The 20,971-nt window shown below is 41.0% G+C and overlaps 1 protein-coding gene across 8 annotated transcripts in view; it reads left to right on the forward strand.

Moving 5' to 3' along the window:
* The window catches only part of adgrb1a (adhesion G protein-coupled receptor B1a), a 157,533-nt gene that overhangs the window by 73,109 nt on the left and 63,453 nt on the right, over positions 1-20,971 (forward strand). For 4 of the 8 annotated variants that reach the window (XM_034610911.1, XM_034610908.1, XM_034610914.1 and 1 more), the window contains exons 3-13: positions 7,621-7,779; positions 8,511-8,615; positions 11,237-11,404; positions 11,827-12,006; positions 12,633-12,797; positions 13,538-13,702; positions 13,822-13,923; positions 14,052-14,158; positions 15,211-15,405; positions 15,725-15,793; positions 18,033-18,141. In XM_034610911.1, the coding sequence (XP_034466802.1) occupies positions 7,621-7,779; positions 8,511-8,615; positions 11,237-11,404; positions 11,827-12,006; positions 12,633-12,797; positions 13,538-13,702; positions 13,822-13,923; positions 14,052-14,158; positions 15,211-15,405; positions 15,725-15,793; positions 18,033-18,141 (1,524 nt within the window). The remainder of the gene's footprint in view (positions 1-7,620; positions 7,780-8,510; positions 8,616-11,236; positions 11,405-11,826; positions 12,007-12,632; positions 12,798-13,537; positions 13,703-13,821; positions 13,924-14,051; positions 14,159-15,210; positions 15,406-15,724; positions 15,794-18,032; positions 18,142-20,971) is intronic. The other 4 variants (XM_034610910.1, XM_034610915.1, XM_034610909.1 and 1 more) reach the window with 3 other exon arrangements.

The following is a 20,971-nucleotide window of genomic DNA, read 5'->3' on the forward strand; positions in this document are numbered from 1 at the left end:
GAATGTGTTCTTTGTCTTTTGCAGTTTGTCCAAAGAACTACAGATCTACTGATGTAGGCAATTAGTGAGCCTTTTGGGAAATGAAACTTTATACAGCGGAAAGCGGATATAGTGATGCTATTGCTTTCTTGAAGAAAATTGTACTTTCTTGATTCTTGTTGTTCTGGGTTTGTACCCTCATGCTTGAATGCACTTATTGTAAGTCGCTTTGGATAAAAGCATCAGCTAAATAAAATGTAATGTAATGATCACAGATATAGTCATCAACCATTTTTTATATGGATCAAAAAGTTTGGGACAGAATGGTTACCATTGAAATGCTGTTTAAATAATTTGGTTATAGTGATCAAGACTCCAATTACAGTGTTTATTTGTTTTCATACATGTTTGGACTGGAACAATGTTTTACCAGCTCTGTTAGTACTTTACTTCTCCTCTCTGTGTCTCCATAATTCGCTCTGTGCACTGCCAACTGAATAAAGCCGAACCAAGCGCACCCCGCCATCTCCTCCGGCTCTCCATATATTGACTAAGTTTACAAATTCAGTTGTTTTTACCCAGTCTGAGTTTGCACATGTGTCCGATGACAGTGTTGGTGTGTGTGAGAGCGTGTGTGTGTGTGTGTGTGTGTGTGTGTGTGTGTCTGTGTGTCAAGCTGAATGAATAAATGAATGTGCAGCTATGTAGAAAGGTTTGACTAATTGAAGGAAGGTATCGACCATTGTGTGATGATCAGTGTTGATATTGTGGCGTCATTTCAAACACATTGACGTTTTAACTGTAGCGGGTCAGAGACGTGTTGGTATCGGTGTGTCTTTCTCTGTGTCTGAGGGAGGGAGAGAGGGAGAGAGAGAAGTAAGTGTGTGTGTGTGTGTGTGTGTGTCCGTGTACGCATGCATAACCGAGTGCACAATGTGATATCGCCCTTATCTTAAAAAACGCTGTAACCTTTCCCTCAAGTTCAGGGACTATCATACAGAAGCTACGCAATTTGATTAAAGTAATCAACCGCTTATATTGATCAATTTGGCCGGGACATACATGATCACTGTATGCGGTTTCCACTGTATCTGTACAATAGGAACCTCGTTAGTAGAACCAATGCACTCAGGGTTAAGAACCACACACAACGTTGGGAGGTTTTGGTGTTTTTCACAGGATTTGTTGACAAAGACTAAAGAATAAAATACATGGAATAAACCCACCAGGATAAGGCTTATCATTTACTCTAATATTTTACATTTTCTGTGATTGGAAATTTTGCATCTTTAATTAAGAATAATTTGTCCTGCTTTAAGAAACAGGGTTAGGTCAAATAGAATCTCTGTGGGGAACAGGGGGTACACCCAGAGACAGACTGATGGAAGGTTAATGTTGGTGAATGCTTTTGCTTAATGTCAGAGACGGCCTGGCAGGGGAGCTGATTGGGTGCTGGGTGTTCCGTGGTGGGTTCACCCACAGGTTAAGCTTCCCGCTACCGGAAGAGATTGATCGATGGGGTGCAGCTGTGGTGATGTGCCGTCTTTTCAAATGTATTTATTTTATGTTTTTTGTTGTTTTTTATTCTAGGGAACAGAATAGATCCCACTGGGAACATATCAGGTCTGAGTAAAACTGTTAAATATATAATTAGGTATACTTTCATAAGTAAATTGGCCGTGGGTTTCTTACTACTGCGAGTCACATGAAACATGTCCAATCCTTTTAAAAGAACAATCAGCACATTCAAAGAAATATCCCACAGTGAGTATTATCTTTGACAATTGGAAATGAAAAGAAATTAAAAATATAAAACCAAATGTAATTCTCTCTTTCATGAATGAATATGTGAGCATTTTCATTGATGTGCAATTCTATCGTCGCTTCACTTTGGCATAAGCCTATATGTTTTTTTCCCCCTCTTTTCATTTTCCCCTCTCTTCTTATCTGACCCAACATTTTTTTCCCCCTCTTTCTGTTCCTGTCTCCCTTCATCTCCCTCTGTCCTCCCCCCTACTTTCCTCCTCCTTTCACCGCCTGTTATCTCCACCATGCAGTTGACTGCTTCTGTCCTCTGGGTGTCAGCACTCGCCTTATCCTTCATTCAGCCACATGCAGCTTTGTGTGAACCAATCACCCAGTTTTCTGCCTGTATTTCATGTTTCCATGATGATTCTCTTCTTCCCTTGTTACTGTCTTTCTTTACATTTATCCCCCCACACTGCAACCCTCCGCACCGCTCCCCCCCCAGCCGCCTGCTTGTTGCAGTTCTTCCACACAATAGTACTTCATTTCACCGATCCTCTCCCTATTACACACACACAGGCATACACACACACACTCACACACATACTTCATCAATAATTCTGCAGTAACCCTATCTATAACTGTGTTGTGTGCATGTGTGTGTGTGTGTGGTTTAGCTGTGGGGGGTGAGGGGGATGGCAGAGAGTGAGAGTGGAGTTGTAATGGGAGATTCCCATCCACTCATCCCACTGCTCCAAATAGGAGGCAAAGGTGACTTTCAGGAAGTTCATTATACACACACACACACACACACACACACACACACACACACACACACACACACACACACACACACACACACACACACACACACACACACACACACACACACACACACACACACACGCAAAAAATTGTATAATTCACATGCATGCATAGAATGAGCTGCTAAGTGCACAGAGTAATTGTAGGGGATTGTGTGTGTGTGTGTGTGTGTGTGTGTGTGTGTGTGTGTGTGTGTGTGTTTTGGAGAAGACTGAAGGTCAGTGTGAAAAGGGGATTTTGGAAGGTGAAGGAGAGAGGATGAGTTTAAGGATTACTGAGGTAACTCTGCAGCAGCTCCGGCCTGCTACCAGGGGTGCTCTGACAAAAGACCCCCCTCTGAATTATTGAGAACATAATGAAATGTCCTTGGAGAGACAGAAAGACAACACTGTGGCACACTCCTCCCATTTCACTCCTCCTGCCTGAGTCTGATGATTGGGCAGGAAAGGAAGAAAAAAAAGAGTTCAGTTCTATCATCTCTTCTTTTATTTTCCCTTTAGAAGAATGAATCTTATCTTTAAATGGACCCTCCCCCCTCGTTTTCATTTTTTGCCTTGCCAAAGCCTTCATTTGACAGGCGCTTCTGCCCTTTGCTCCAAACCTCAGTTAATCTCCCTCTGTATTCATAAAGCATATTTGTTCACAATAAACCCTGAATGATTCAGAGTCGTGGCTGAAGGTTATTCTGCTGGCTCAGGTTCACTTCAGTCCCCAAAACAGGGTCTATGCAGAGAGAGATGCGTTCAGGTTCACACTGGAATGAATCGCGCTGCTTGAAGGTCAGGAAAATGGTAGGTGGGTACTTAGCAGACATATTGATTTCTCAGGGGTGAATATTTTATTCACAGAGCTCTCACTAACACGTCGAACTCAGGCAAAATAACAAAAGAAACATAAATTAGGGAAACAACTCAGGCAAATCAAACAAATAGTGGCATGGCCTCACGTCAATCGAAATAATCCAACTCCTTATTGGAAAAGTTTAATTCACTTCTTCACTGCTTCAGCCAGACCCATAACAAAGCTGTTTGACCTCCACAATGATCTCAACACAAAGAGATCCACATTGGTGGACTCCTTCACAAGCTCATTTACATTTCTAAGAGCACATGTTCAAACCATAGACTGTATATGGGTTCAAACCTGAAACATGACATATATCTGAACCTAACTTGTGTCTGTGTGTTTACTTCAATCCACTCATGTGCTCTGATGTGAACTGTAGCACAAACTAGGACTAAGTGATGCTATGTCCCAATAGCAATCTTCACTTAAAGTAAAGTTGACAAGTAGAAAAGAATGTGGTGTGATGTGTAAGATAAACATACAAGGGACAAGTGGTGAGGGAAATAATTGTGTTCATTATTCCTTTGTACGAGCTAATTAAATCAAAGTTTAGTTAAAGTATAAGCCATAAATGTGCCTTTTTGTGCCAATTTTAAGTTACACTTTTGACAATTAACCCAACTATGAACTTATTCAGATGAAACAGTGGTCAACAAGAGCAGGTGAAAACCAAAAGACAAAATAATTCAAATATACTGTATGTATGTGATATATCTTTATAGGCCTATAGATGTTTTTTCTTTCTTTTCAAATAGCGAGTAGTAATTTTCCAGATCAGCTGCGCGCCTTCTGCAAACCTTAATCCAACAGGTGGAAATGCATTTCATTTGTAACATTGTCTGTATTTATATAAAGCGCTTTTGTAGTATTGTGCTTTACAACATTCACCCATTCACAAAAACTGTCACAGTCAGTCAATCACTCACACACACAGATGTCAGGGGCAATCTGGGGTTCGGTACCTTGCCTAAAGACACCTCGGCATGCGGAATGGGGGAGACTGGGATTGAACCTCCGACCTTATGGTTAGAGGAGCCACAGGCATCCCTATGTTGGGGACTAGTCTGTGTATGCCAGGCAACAGGACAGTTTATGTGGGAATGAGTCGAAATACACTTGAGTCTGGTAAAAATGAAATACATAGTGTAGCTACTTTACATGCTTTTGGACAACAATGGAGCTTTATGGCACAGAGCATTGAGGCTTTGGTAACAAACACTAGACTCATGATACAAAGCATCATAACCAGTTATTAACATGAGCAACCACAGCTTCTTCCCCCACGTTGGACACAACCAAACCATTTTGCTTGGACAACATCGCACAGTACAAAGAGACATGACAACAATGCACGATGGCTCTTTTTACTCATAAAGAAAAGGGCTTTGTTGATTGACAGCTGAGGAGTATGTCACTGTCCTTTAACAGATCCACTGGGACATTTTCAAATTCAACTCTGTTCAAATTCACTCAACCCATCCCAGCCACATATCACTCCTCAGATCATTTTTCTGACACCCAATAAAATATAGTCTCGTCATTGTTTTGTCATCTATGATAGTGCAAACTCTCTAAACTATTAGAAAGAGATCATTTCAAAGTATAGGAGGAATAAACATGTATGCAAAACCAGATAGAGGGACAGTGCAATGACCTTTTCAAGCAGCAAAACTAATTCCCGCCCTGAACACTGTTGACCTTACGTATTCCAGAAACAAGGACACGGTCTGACCCTGTTATTTTGTCTTTTAATTTCCTGTCTGCGCTGGTGTTAGAATGTGTCACATTGGGTAGATAGTAGATTGTAGATCGTCTTCCTGTGATCACCACGCCGTCTGCATTTTATCAAATATCGTGTATTATAACACAGCATGGATGACAGACAGAGCTGGAGGAAGATGAGTCTTTCTTCATCAGCAGTCTGATAAACATCAAGAGTAATGAATATAGTGTTTATATTTAAGGACATTATGAGTGCTAATTTGTATTTGTTATGTTTATAACAGTAAAGCTGCTTTCAGACAGAATGGAGGGGCTGTATGTGTGAACACAAATGTCCAAGTAAGAGCCTCCAGACTTTGTACGCCCAGTCCATTAGTAAAATGTCTGCAGAAAGTCTGGAGGAGCGGATGTGAGAGGGGGGGTGTTGAGGATTTTTCTAACACACAACAGATGCAAAAATAAAAAATAAATTAACTAAAAGGAAACCAATATCTCCAGATGAAAAAGTAATGCTACAGGTGGAAGAAACAGAGGACGGTGTCAGGATAGTTTGCGGTGATAAGGGCCAATGCTGGTGTTGATGTGCTGTAAACAAAAACATCTCTGATCTCTGCAGCAGAATTAATATGTTCCTCCCTGCCTCTGCCTGCTGGACCCCCCCTCACCTGAATGAGTCTTCTGTGTTGTTGTGACCAAGTCTGGGCGGAGAATGTCCCTCTGTGTTGTTCATGTGAAAGGAAAACCCCGGAGAAAGTCCGGACCCAATTCTCTGGACTTCCTCTGGACCCATGTCTGAAAATGGCCTAAGATATCAAAACAGTACGAGTGTTGACTTTTTCCCAAACAGTATAAGTGAAGCCTTAATATAGTTACACTATAACACACAGTCTGAATGTGACAAATGCTTATGAATGTGTAGCAGGCTAAGTTAGCATTAAATATCTTGATACTTCTTTTAACCATAGAATCATCAAGTTGCTGCGACAACACTCAGTGAGCCGCTGGAGCTATTTGTTTACAAATTAATGCTGAACTACATAAATTTCTTAAATGGATATCTGTGTCATATATTGTGTTGTCAGGTCTTGTGGTCCCCATGTGATATGTGTTCCCAGTTTTCAGTAATATATACTAGGCAGTGTAAAATGATCAATTCAATTGTATTTCTAGAGCGCTAAACCACAATCTACATGTCTCAAAGCATTTGACATACTAAGGACCTGAGACCAAGAAGTCCCACAATGAGCAAACACTGTGGAGAGTAAAATCTGCCAGGAGGAAATGTCCAACAGAATCAGAGTCAATGTGCCATCGGCCTCGACCGGTTGGGGTGAGCAGAAAACGAGCAATAGGACTTTTCGCTGTCGGCCACAAGAGCAACCTCATTAGATTAAAACTGGAAAAGGAATAAAGGAGAAAAAGGGGCAGGCTACAAAAGGTCGTAGTTAACACTCGACAGAGAGGCCGTAAACACACTGTGCTTAGTGGATTGGTAAGTTTAAGTGAACTCCTCTTGTCAGCGGCCTCCCTCATCTGGGCCCTCACCCCAGAGGAAATTGATTTGGGAGTAATTAACAACGTGTGTGTGTCTGGATGTTGGCCAACTTCATGTTCTATTCATGCAGATTAATACATATTTGTCGTTGCCTGTAGGGGCTGAAAGGCATCTGTCTGTGCCATTAAACATTCATGAGCGTGCAGGATGCCGAGAGAAAGAGCCATTCAGCGGCTCTTTACCCGCTCCTCCTCCATATCAGCACACATCTTAATGGAGCGCATTAAATCAGAATGGTCAAACAGGGAATTTCGCGGTGACAGTGGCATTCATCACACCTGTTTTAAAGGACAAATCTCCCCCCCGCATCCTCTCTCTCTCTCTCTCTCTCTCTCTCTCTCTCTCTCTCTCTCTCTCTCAGATACCCTCAGCCTGTTATTCAATGCAGGAGTGTTGTGTTGCAGGTTTACACTGAATTTACCTGCTTAACACTGCATCCGAGAATATTCACCTTTGCCTTCTTTTACACACAAGTCTTTATCATTAGTATGGATGTTAACCATGTGTATTCTTCGTGTGTGGCTATTGTCATTAATGATGACATACTACACAGCCATGTAATCGCACATTTCCTGGCTTCCTTAACCCGGTGATGTATTGTGTATAGAATTTCTCGTATGTCGTCATGAGCTTCCAAGTGAAAAGTTGTGGTGTTTTGAATCAGTATAAAGTGCAAAGAAGATTTTAGTTGAAGCTAAAGTTGTGTTTTCACAAGGTAACCCTCTTTCACAGCTTCATCATATGATCTCAAAAATACATGGTAGTGCATTTGGAAAATATATTGTCTTAGCTGCTGTAAAAGGAACTTAAAATTTGCCACTTTGAGCCTTTCGCCTGATTTCTTGGACTGATCTGCCGAGACTCTTCAGTCCATAACTCAGCACTCTGATCGGCAATGGATAATTAAGCAGTGTTTTATAAATGATCACTACTGTGTGTGTCCATAGGTGGCTGGAGTGTGTGGGGTGTGTGGGCGCAGTGCAGCAGCGAGTGCGGCGGTGGGATTCAAACCCGGACCAGGACCTGCCAGTCACCCCCGGAGGAGTCATACCTGTGTGAGGGTGTGGTGGAGGAGGGCCGGCCGTGCAACTCGCAGTCCTGCACCGGTGAGCTGCTCACTCTGTGGGTGTGTGTGGGTTTTTGTGCATTTGTGTGTACGATACATCCATTTCTGTTGGTGTGTGCCCTTTGTCGTTCAATATGATTGTGTGGTCTTTTTCAAACTGTGTGTTTACAGCAATCTTTTTAAACATTTCCTTTCTGGCATCTTGTTCATTTACTCGTGAAACCATCTTCTGTAAGTCAGTGTTCTGACTTAAGGAGTGCATGTTGGAAAGGGGACTTTGATTGATGAGAAATAACAATGACATGGTCTGCTGTTTTCAAGACCATGCATGCACAGAAATCATTACACCCACAAATGGCTAAAGGGACACAGGAAATCAACATCTGAGCACTAACATGAAGAGACTGTAGACAGGATAAAGCTTTTTATGTTTGTAAACAACTGCGTTTTTACATTTCTGTTCCTCGAATAGCTCAAAACCGCAGACAATCTTTGGATGTGTGTTTTTTTCGGTTGGTCAGATAAACATTATCAGCAGCACAACTGCAGAAAACATCCAATAAGAGCTGCACACATTTACATTACATCGACACCAGCAGCACAACAGAAGTCCCAAGTTTGGCTGATGCTGTTTTGGGTGACCAATCACGTCACGGTTGTGTCCCAAATATAAGCCATTAATTAAGGAGCTTTGGTTGCTAACCCAAACCCCCAACCCCACCCCACCCCCCACCCCCAACCCCCACCCCGGCCTTGCCTCACCCCATTTAGGCAAAGGTCGCCATCTCTCTCGCAGCCAATCGCTTCGCTCCGTGGACAGCCGCAAACGTGATGACGTAGACAAGCCCCGCAGTGGACAGCAGAGCCCTCAGACAGGTAAGACAACAGGACGCAGAGGGATCCCATGCATCAGTCACATCAACAGCTTGGGTGACCACTACACACTGTGCAGGACATACATACAAAATAACAAACTCACTTGTAACATACACATCTATCAAAATCTCCCAATGTAGTGCCTCGTCCGAAATGGACTAATTCCAACATGGACCCTGACTGAACATAGTGAAGTTGTATTTTATGTGAGGTCATAACAGGACACTGTGCCCTGTGTGTAAAACACCATATGAAACGGAGTCCTCCCTCTCTGTTAAACTGATACTCCGCCCAGAATCAAGAGTAGCAAGCGCTCAACCCCTTGTAAGCTCAAAGAAATTGTTCAACAAATTGGCACAGTGTTTATTCACTACTCTGATGTTTCCAAGAGTTCGATACCAGTCTCATGTCTGTGTGGTGATTATGGAACCAGTGACAAGATGTGTTTAGCCTAACTTAACAATAATAAATACAAGCATGGAAGGGGAATTTGAAGACAATATGTTGATTCTTCTGTGCTGGGTTGCTTGATAGTTTTAGAAGCGGACTCTGTCCGAAGATAACAAACATGGCAACCTCGCAAAGCTCCAGCAAGTCACTACGCCCGAGTGGTGTTCGCCATGAAGTTGGTTCAATATGTGAGCTAGCTGGTCTAATCACCGCCTGGCTCCAGCTCCATAAATCCACAAACAGAGGATAGGTATGGATCTTCTTGAATTTTACTCTTGGAAAAAAAGTGAATAAGCCCATTCCCCAAAAAGTTGAATATTTACTTTCTAGGGTGGCTGTGAAATCGTTGTGTATTTCTTGACAAAGGCTGTGATCAGCTTGGATTCATGCCAGTGTTCATTTTGTCAGCTGTTGTAAAAAAGATGGTTTCCAGTATATTTAATGATACACATTGTACCTTTTTTTTTCCTTTCAGACAACATTTGGTAAATAATTTCAAATAATTTCATCCTACAGATTTATCACTTTGGACTGGAAAAATGACAACCTAACTCTTGCAATAACGCCAAAGAATCCGACATTTTTGTGTCCAGTTTTGTGAGGACTGTGCTAGAAAGATAATTTTATGTTAATAACTGCAAATGAAGGTTTATTCTCTCTAAAAGTCAAACAGTGTTGCAGTGTCCCGTTGTGATGCTAACAGATGTTACCCTACTTTAGTGGTAATGTTATCTTAATGTGAGGTTACCTCAGTTTCTTTGAGGCTCAAGCTGTTTCTTGAGGTTTGTGGTTTTCTCCTCAGTGATTCGGTAGCTTCAGAGCTTCTCTCCCAACGATTCTACACTCTCACTTTTTCTCTCTAGAGTTGTATTTAAAGTGGGTCCACATGTCAGCCTGCTTTGTTACCGTCATGTTCTTTTCTTTCTTAAGTCAAAATCTTTTCATTAAAGTTTTACGTTGCATAACAGAAGTGCAGTGCTTTTCGGTTCACAAGAAGAAAAAAGGGGGTCCAGTAAAAGTTCACAGTGATATATAGATATATAAAACATGCAGCACAGCCATTCAAAAAGGGACATTTAGACTGTGCAAATTAAAATCTGGAGATTATATTTTAGTCCTGGGTTTTTTATTCAACAATATTGTATGATAATATAATCTCAGTTAATGTTTTATTACGTCTTATCATTGTCTCGTCTTAGGCATGGGGAAAAGAGTCGTTGACGGACTTATATCTTAATAGTTTTTGTTAATGAGGTTAACACTAGTCAGTATTTTGCCATATGTAACAAAGTGAACATGGATGGACACAGGAGAAGAGGATCACGTTGCAGTAGTTTCTGATGTGTTGTAGTTTCTGATGAATGTTTCTCTTTTGGAAAACATTCTAACTGATATGAATCTAAAGAGAGTGGAGCCAATTGCCCTTAAAAAGAAGTACAAACTTGTAAAGCTTACAGGGGATGAACGTTCGATACGACATTATCTTTGGGTGAAGTATTACTTTAATTTGCTAATTGATTTCTCACACCCTGTTTAGTTTTCTCCCTTATTCTTCTGACTACCTTTGTTCCCTTATTGGTCAACTGACTTAGGAGTCATGACCATTGAAACGATGACTGACATATCCTAAGCCAGTGGCATTGACTTCCCCTGGAAGTCAATGCAGAGGATATGACAGCAGAGCCCCGTAGATGTAGAACAGAAGCTGGGGTCCATTTTAGGGGCCGCCTTCTCTGAAGGACACAGTGTGTGACATTGGACAGAACTTCAGAAGGCTGGACCTGTCTCCTTTCTAAAAAAAGAAATGGTCTGCAGAGGATTTCGGCCTTCTTGCAAGTTCCCGTCATTGTCTTTTGGACTGACCAGAGTGCAATGGTTTGGAATCCTGAGGGTCATCAATGACCACATTGTGTCTGCAAAAGAAGCCTCAATTTATCAGCCACATTTGGGAGATGCTTTGGAACCGGACAGCGTTATGCACCTGTTCAGTCTCTAAAGGAGGCGGCCCCTAAAATGTGGCACAGCTAAAATCTACCCTTTATCACACCCTTCCTCTTTTGCCCACAGAGGCTGCGTCCTGCATGATAATTAGTTATGGCCCTCTCCTTCCCTTTTCCTCCTCCTCTTTCTTTCCCTGTCCACCAATCCTTCCCCCACCCCTTCCTCCTCAGTAGACTCAGCTTCAGGTGAGGAGTGGTCAGCGTGGAGTGTGTGTTCTGCCACTTGTGGGGAGGGCTGGCAGAGTCGCACTCGTTTCTGCGTGTACTCCTCTTACAGCACCCAGTGTAGTGGGCCACTGCGAGAGCAGAGACCTTGCAACAACTCTGCTGTGTGTCCAGGTAAGCCCCCTCATTCCCCCTCTAGTGCCACCATCCTGCACTCGCCCAGCCCTTTCCTGGACCCTGCCTCACCCATACAAGACCCACCTGACTCCTTTCCTCAGTTACTTGGCAAACCTTTGGCCCTTGGGATTATTTTCTACCCTCACCTTACAGGAAGGAATTTGCCTGCAGTCTAGACTGATTCCCAGTATCATGAGAGATGTAATGGCGTTCTCAGGCTCTTCTTCATCCAGACAGGAAGGGAGACTCCTCACCTTAGAAACAATAATACTACAGGACAATGGATCAGTATAGATGATGGCAGTAAAAACCAACAGAGTAACTGATAATTGTGGATACAGTTCAGTGTCTCAGTGAAGTTTTCTTAATTTGGTGTGTTAAGGTGGCCTGTGTTTATCTGTCTTTAAATTATACCCTAGCTGCTCTGATTGCAGTGCACGGTGCTTGGGACGAGTGGTCACCGTGGAGTTTATGTTCGTCAACCTGTGGCCGAGGTTACAGGTCTCGAACACGGAGCTGCGCTCCCCCTCAGTTTGGGGGAGATCCCTGTGACGGCCCAGAGAAGCAGACCAAATTCTGCAACATAGCTGTCTGTCCAGGTAAGGAACACAGTAGCCTAATCGTAAGGGGACTCACCTTAGTTTCAAACAAAAAGATTGAAGACTGTACCAGACTATCGAAAGTTGCTGGCTCAGTGCCTGTACACTAACAAGCAATTTCTTTTTTTAAGGAATCAGTACTTTTCAGTGGTGTTTGGTGTATTTCAGGACCTTGAAGCCCCCCATACCCCACCATTGTATTGGGGGGGGCTTTGTACAACAATTGTTGTAACATTCAAGAAACCTACAATCAAACAAACACACCATTGTTTATTACCTTTGAAATTATGAATTGCCTTTTTGTTCCTTTGTATGCTTTGCCTTCCAGCACGGTCACTTGGAAAAGCCATAGACACCTTTGCCTTTAACTTGCTATTATCTAGTTTGTTTGAGCTGAACTCTTACAGTTTAATTTAATCTAATTTAATTCAAGGATTATCTCAACAATGTAGTGGGTAATGTAGATAATAAATGTATCAGCTATGGACATATTGTAGTGAATGATTTGTCACTCAGTATTACAGTATTACAGAAACACAAGGAATGCAGACAGACTCGATGCATCCGAAAAGAACAATAACTGTCTTTTCTCCCTGTTTGCTCCTGGGGACCCTGGGTATCCTCAGTGGATGGAGTGTGGAATGAGTGGTCCAACTGGAGCTCCTGCTCTGCCTCCTGTTCAAATGGGACCACGCAGAGAACCAGGGAGTGTAACGGCCCTTCGTACGGAGGCTCGGAGTGCAGGGGAGAGTGGCTGGAGACTGTCGACTGCTTCCTTGGGGAGTGTCCGGGTATGAGAAAGGGCCAAAGCTACATGTATATCAAAAATATTTACCATGGTCTAATCAATAATTTCATTCTATTCCACTTGAGATCTATTAGGAAGATAATGAGTTACCAAAAAATAAGTAGATATTGAAGTTTTAACTGTGTCAATTGTATCATGTGGATCCTCAGTTCAAAACTAAATACCTGAGTGTGAGAATGCATAATCATTATTATTATAAACTTTGAATATAATATTGGTGCAGTGTTAGTGGTATGAATGCAATGTCTTATTTATGTTCCCCGTCACTTCAATGGACCATACCTGAGTTTTGTGCATGTATCACATCCAGTGGTGTGGAAACCTTTTGTCTTAAAAGGAGCAGAGTGACACCCTTATACTTACAAGGCATACAAACAGGGGATACACAGATACAAATACAAAATAAATTAAGATTTAGAAGCCACAGAGCATCAAGACAGGAGAACAATGCAGGTATAACGGCATCAACAAGTTTTAGTATGTATATTATTGTAAAGCTTATTCACTATTTCTTTTCTATTTTTTTTTATCCAAAAAGCTACACTGTGTTTTCAAAAGTGATCTGCAATACTGTGAAGAATACATCATGCCATGTATTGTGTTTTTGTATAAATATTTTCTATTGAATAGAATACAACTAAAATACTGGTATGGTCTGTATGACTGGTGTGTGTGTGTGTTTCACTGAACTTGATGGAGTAATTGTTGCATTCATTATGACAGTGGATGGCAAGTGGCAGCCATGGTCTTTGTGGTCGGGCTGTTCTAAAACCTGTGGAGGGGGGAGCCAGCAGAGAAACAGGATTTGTTATGGGCCCTTTTTTGCGGGGCAGATTTGTCCTGGAGAACAAGAGGAGGTCCGGCTCTGCAATGAAAAGAGATGTCCGGGTGAGTGCATGGAAAAAAGTGCTTGCTTTATCTGCAAAATTACTTCATTCCCTACTGGAAGCACAGTTTTCTTATGTAAGAGTTGAAGCTAATTTCCTGTGCACTTCCTCTGTGAACAGAACCTCATGAAATATGTGGCGAGGACAACTTCTCCAACGTCATATGGAAGATGACTCCAGCTGGGGACACAGCGGCAGTACGCTGTCCTCCTAATGCCATGGGTGAGCTCACACAATATATACCTTTACACATATACCATGCACACGACTCAAATGTCCATCGGCACTTTTAGTAGTGGGATTAGATAAACATTTAGCTAATATAGAACTCTTGCATGTGTCCTATACAGGGCTAATCCTACGCCGCTGCAGCCTGGATGAAGAGGGCGTCGCCTACTGGGAGAATCCCACCTATATGAAGTGCATCTCCAATGACTATCGCAGCATACAAACTCTGGTGAGAATCGAATTAAACTGGTTCAATGCTTGATGTATTTTGTTTTGTTAATGGCAGCACAGTCTCCAGGAGGTGGTGAGGGGTGTTGAAGTGCACCAGAGACTGGAGTTCACCTCGAGTCCCATGGGTGGTTAGGTTAAGACAACAAATGCAGTTTGAGAGCACCTTCATTGTTATGCCTCCGCGCTCTCTACAGCCTGTGGCCGGAGACATTCTGTTTTTCGGCTTGTCTGTCCCGTTGTTGTGAACGAAATATCTCAAGACAGCCTGAATGGAATTTCCTCACATTTGGCACACACATTCACTTGGACTCTGATGACTTTGATATCTCAAGTCTGTCTTGTTGGAATTCCTTCACATTTTGACCAGTTGTCACTTGGACTCAAAGATAAACTGATTCGATTTTAGAGATCAAAGTTAAGGTCACGGTGAAGTATGTAGACGGAAACTGTGCTGGTTTGCAGAGGCATACAACTGCCATGCAGTATTTCTAGTTTTGAAACTGTTTAAACTCATATAACTATGGAATCATCTTGCTTAATTTAATTTTATGTAACATTTTGCTTTGTTTTCACCTTCTGTCTGGTTCATCAGCTCAGCTTTATGAGGCTCTAATTCTGGAGACTGTCCTGTGAAGCCACAGTCTAGTTGTGTTCTTCCAGTGTTTGTAAACAACAAGATAATTACCATTATCTTGCTGTTGTTCAAGTTCTTAATCTCAGAAATCATTTTAGGATGAACATTTTTTTATTTTACTTTATTTTTTCAACAATGGGCCATTTAGCTCTACTTTGTACCATTTAAGTTTACTTACTAGGCTTGATCGTTAGAATTTCAATTTCAAATACTGGAAAAATAAAGCATTCTACACCATGTGACATATTGCAACCGTTCCAAAAATCAATATTAACATATCATCATTATGGAAATAAAAACAGCAATCTGGTTGGAATTATGATTCTGTTGAAACAACACTTTGTACCCCAAGCTGTTACCATTAACAGAGATGTGTTAAGTTAAGAGAAGCTATTTCCCTTCCACTTCTCTCTTAGACACGGGAACATTTGTCCAAAGCGCAACGCGGCCTTGTGGGAGATGGAGTTTCTGATGTGATGACCAAGCTGAGAGTGACGTCCAGTGATGGGACCAGCTACAGCGGTGATCTGCTGGCCATCGTGGATGTGCTGAAGAATATGACGGAGATCTTCAGGAGGGCGTACTACAGCCCCAGCAGTATAGATATGAGGGTGAGTGGATATACTCTCTGGATTTACTGCAGTGCTGTTTGAGGGTGTTATCTGCCCATGCATGTCACCCAGTGCAACAGTGTGACTCACTTAAGAGTTTTTCAATTTTTTTCGACAGCAACAGAGCTCATACAAAAAAAGAAAAATAGGATATATGAAGCGTGGGATACACATGAAACTTGTTAGTTTGATTCATTTATTGATGCTGTGGGTCTTTTCACATCACAAGTAAAAATACATACTATAACCAGCTTTATCCTGTAAATAACATAGTCTAATTTAAAGATGCTAATGTGACATTGTGTGACTCTTCTTTCAGAACTTTGTGCAGTCTGTCAGCAATCTGTTGATAGAAGAGAACAGGGAGAGATGGGAGGAAGCACAACTGGTAAGTGTCACGCCGTCTTTTCTTAAACCAGCCACAACTGTAATCACATCTTTTGTCAGTGCATAATAATAATAATACAAATAATAATAACAAGCCTGAAGCTACGATGAGTCATGTACTGGGACAAAGACGCAGGTGGACAACCAGCCCACCTGTGTCTTTTCAGACTGACAGAGGTAGATGGGAAGGAGAGCTGCTGAAGTACAGAAATAGCGAGAGCTAATGAGTTACCAAGTCAGCGCAAACACCTACTCACCCATCTGCTGCACTTCCAACCATCCATCCAGCCGCTCGTCCTGTTCTCAGGAGTGTCAGCGAGCAGGCATCGCAATGACTTTAAATAAACCACCCTTGTCTCATCAGACTTATATAAAATAAGAAGTGAGACATTTGTTCCCCCACCATGAAAGGATTAGCTGTTATTTATATAACATATACTGTGGTATCTCAGTGCCAAGGTATCTCCATGCCAATAAACACTGATTTTATTATTATAGTTTATTTTTACTTAATTATTCATGACAAAAATCTCAGAAATCGGGTCATTTCAGTGTTAAAGCAGACTTGACAGCACTGTTTGTCATTTTCAGTGTGCCTGCAATATGTTGTTTCATTGAATGTGTATGTCCCAGCTTTGTGAGCAGCCAGAGGTGTCCCTTTATTTACTCGATGGTAAAATCAATAGTAACTTGCAGTCACTCGAAGGTTGTGTTAGGGGATTTATCACAATGGACACCATATCGGCTTTTAAAGTTAAGTTTGAGAGAGATATTTATTTTAGAAAACCAAAGTTTCACAGTCTATTTATCAGGATCAAAGATGGTTGAGAAACCATGGGGGCACCAACGACTCCAGCTTTACCATGTGGATAGTAAAACAGTCAGTGGTCATCTAATAATTTCACATGTTAAAAACATGTACAACTGCAACAGACTATAAACTGACATGATAGGGGGCTTACAGGGAACACCTGAGTTCAAAGTTAATAATGAGGACCCAGTTTGAACTTAGTCCTAAGACTTTTACATTTGTCTCATATTGGGCTTATATTTGGAACTTTACCAAATAAAATTGTGTCTAATACATCCACAATGAAAAGAGACTGGGGTCCTTGGGGTACTAGGCCTCCTTAATGGGTTTTAGGGTAAAGTGTAATCTGAGCAAATAGAGAATAAGTGTTAAGAGTTAAAATGTAATTATATGGTGACAATAATCGTAAAGAACAACAATAATGATAATACTAGTAATGACACAGAAATAATAATAATACAGAAAGGATGAGGAAACCAGAAGCAGGCATGATGCTTCGCTGTGATGCTTCTGATATCTGAAGAAAGTGTGCGAGGTTGGAGCCTGGATGGTTGAACGATAGCTTCAGTGATCTACAACATAACTCTTACAAATCTTTAAAGAGGAACTTAACATCATGTTTTAGCTTGAACACACACTCTTCACATATAACACCTATACTCTACTCGGAAAGCAGTGTTGCCAGAATTGCTTAAGTAAAGTATAGCAGTATTATTACTAGATTACTACTAAACAGTGTTTACTGTGTACTTTGGTGAGTAATGCTTTTGGTGATTTCTTTTTACAGAGAAAGGGAGGATAAACCTCAGCCAACACTAACTCTTATTTTGCCGTGTTTAATAAAGTGAAAGAAATTATTTTTTAATCAGCACATTTTTCCAGATCTGCTCCAAAATTGAGAGGGTTCTTTTGTGGGTCATGACTCACCCTTCCACAAAATTTAATGGAAATCGGTTAGGTATTTTTTTTTTAAGTAATCATGTTGATAGACAGACAGACACTAACAAAAAAACAGCGATTAAAACTAATTGCCTAGGCGGAGGTAAAAATTGCATATTCTCTGAAAAAAGGCATCTGCCACTAAAGTGAACAGAATCAATCAACGGAATAATACAAAAAAAAGTTCTCATTGTAGTTGAACAATCCTGTCGTATTGGAGAAAGAACCCCAGGCTTGACATGATTAGTTTCCAGAGAACATGTTATCCCCATTTAAAACAACTGAGACCACGAACCTGTAGAGTGCATTGCATCGAAATGTGTATTATTATTAATTATTATTAGTATTAAGTGGCAGCACTAAACCATTGAGAAGTAGTGCGACAATATGCGCCACAAACTTTTCTTTTGTTTGCACAGCTGTCCAGAATCTTCACCAAATCCGTAATCCCTTTCTTTCAGTCTACTTTCATGTGTCTCTGTTTTCTCAGCTGGGACCGAACGTCAAAGAGCTGTTCCGTCTGGTCGAGGACTTTGTGGATGTCATCGGCCTGAGGATGAAAGACTTTCAAGACATGTATGAAGTCACTGATAACCTAGGTCAGTCTTATCTCCATCCACGACATCTCCAAGGCTATCTCTGCTCGTCAGAAAAACAAAACCCTGCCATCTCGGCTTTTCTCTCTCTGAAGATTGAAGTACAATAGTTTCACTTTTAGCGACAGCGAGTGTTGTTACATTCAGAGAGTCTTATGTCCTGATGTTTTCAAAAGGTATATCGGTATTGGTGTGTATGTCAGTAGGCAACAAGAATTTCAAAAAAATTCAGCGCTGCTAACCCGATTTAGAAAAAGCTTTTCTTTACTTTAACTATAAGGATAAGATTTAAAATAAATGATAAAACCCACATGAAGTAGTCACAGGCTACGATGAATATCAGATATTTGTTTAATGTATGAACATGGAATATGAATAAGATCTTGCCCAAAGGCTAATTTTATTTAGAGAATAGTCAGAATCGAAGCAGAAGAGGTGGAGATATCATGAACTTGAGTCCCCAGTGTGCATCAAATCCTACGCTGCCCGAGAAGCGAGTCAATAGCGTGCATCACCCCCTGCCTGGCTAACACACATCTGTAAAGCTCCAAACCTCCAGTGTGCAATGCAAAAATTGTGTTAAAATTAAAGTCCACTGATGGAATCAGGAGAGGACATTTCTACAACTATTCTCACAAACTGAAACATTAAGATTAGTTTAATTATTTTCATGTCAAGTTTACATAGTTTTGTTTTATGTGTTGTTTCATTTACGTTTAATTTTTAATGTTTAAATTATATCGTTCAGTTAAAAGAAAACTACCTTGGGCACAAGATATGCAAGAAGACTTTAGGACACTCATCAAATTTCATATATGGTTATCAGACCTTTTGATTTAATTACTTTATTTATACGGACACTGCACGTTACTGAACGTGCCTGTAAAAGTGTCAGTGTGAGTCAGTTAGATAATTTATAACAGTGCAGTCCTGTGACAAGATGTTCTAAAACCAATGGAGCGACAAATTAAGAAATCCAAACGTTCTGCGGGACGGCAGAGTGTTGACAACAGCAGCAACAAAATCAGCAGGCGCAAGACAGGAAGCAGGAAAACATTGATGCAACACTTCAATAGCCAATGACCATCTGCTGCTACATGAGGCCATGGAACGCAGTTTACAGCAACACACATTAACCACACAGTGCAATTATACATTTTGTGTAACATGTTAATAGCCAACACTATTGATCTTGATAACGTTTTGGGAAATCAAAGAAAAAATACAAATGTAAAAACAGGTAATACGATACATTTACAAAATATGTGAATACCATAACTCTCTAATAAGAGTTAACTCATTAAACCATCAAACATTAATATCTGTAATCAACCCAAAAATGCAAAATGCCTACTTCAAAGTGACCTGCATGAAAGGAGGAGCAGGTTTCAATACTTTTTAAAAATGGATTTACACATGATTTATAACACCTACACATTCACAAACACCTGCACATTGTTTTGGTTTGGAGTCAGTCTGTGCAGGAAGAATTATTCATCTGCAGTTGTTCATGTTGCATATTATCGAATCGACAGCGTTACCGTTTGCCTGTGCTATCGAACAATGAGAGCACATCCATCTACAGTCATTTGTAATTGTGCATGGAAGACAATTCAATTTATCTGTGCGCAGAGGACAATACCCACCTAGAGACATTTTTCAATAAACAACGTGAACAAATACAGATTCATTAAATAAATAAAATACTTACTATATATTTGCTATGCCTTTTTCAGGTTAGAAATACAGTAGATCCTTTTAATTATATAGCTAATGTGACTATACCCTAAAATTCATTATCACTAATAATTGTTACACCAGCAAGCCCAGCCAAGTAAACCACGGGAGTCTGAACTCATGACCTTGACTGACTCTTATTGGTATATGTTTTATTTTTTGGGGAATTTGAAAATCCTCTCTATCGACAAATTCTGAATGATAATATATTGATGCATAATCTCTCTCTCTGCTGCATTCTGTTTCTGTTCCCTTGTATTTACATCAACAGAACAACCCATGGTGAATATTGTCCTCCTCCAGGGCAGCAGGTCTTTAGATGTGTCTCTCGGGATTCTAAATCCACATTCAAAACAACTTACTGCCTCCCTCCACTGCCTAGGAACTGTAAATGCTGTGTTTTTCCTCAAACAGGGGAAATCAATGTATTGTAGTCATCACAGCGCCTCTGCTGCTGTCTATGACCTCCAGATAAAAACAAGGCAGAGTTTGAGTTGAGTCAAGAGAGAATATGTGGGAATTGAGGCCAGCTGAGAGGTCCTGTTTATAGCGCTGCCACCTCGCTGTCTGGTGCCAAATAGCCGCCCACACCAACAGCGTACCTCCTCTGGCGTATCTGACCTCCTCGCTCCTCCCACACCTCAAACATCAGCAGCGCCACGCACAGAAGCGCTCATCCATCTGCCAACATATAGTCTGATCAGAGTTTCTTCCTCCAAACTCATCAAATAGTCAAGTTACATAGGAGGTGGGAAATCACCCGAACTGAACTCTTCGAAGTGGACAGAAAGAAACAAAGAAAGAAAGATCCATTATTATTCCCATATTGGGAAACTAATACATGTTAGTGATTGTAAAAATAAGAAGCAATAGTACTAATATAAAACTACTCTAATAATAAATACAGATTGTGTGTGCAATGACAACATGATTAAAACTGCACTGATACTGGAAGTATAGCACAGTTAGAAAGAAAAGAAACTTTAAGTTCTGTATTGGTGTATGGGCTCTCGAAGCAGAAAGTCAACCTGCGTCATTGCCTGACTTTGAGGTCCTGTGTTAAAGAGCTTTCAGACCTTTATTATTTCCATTTTGC

This window comes from Hippoglossus hippoglossus, chromosome 16 (assembly GCF_009819705.1).
Source record: "Hippoglossus hippoglossus isolate fHipHip1 chromosome 16, fHipHip1.pri, whole genome shotgun sequence".
Taxonomy (NCBI): domain Eukaryota; kingdom Metazoa; phylum Chordata; class Actinopteri; order Pleuronectiformes; family Pleuronectidae; genus Hippoglossus; species Hippoglossus hippoglossus.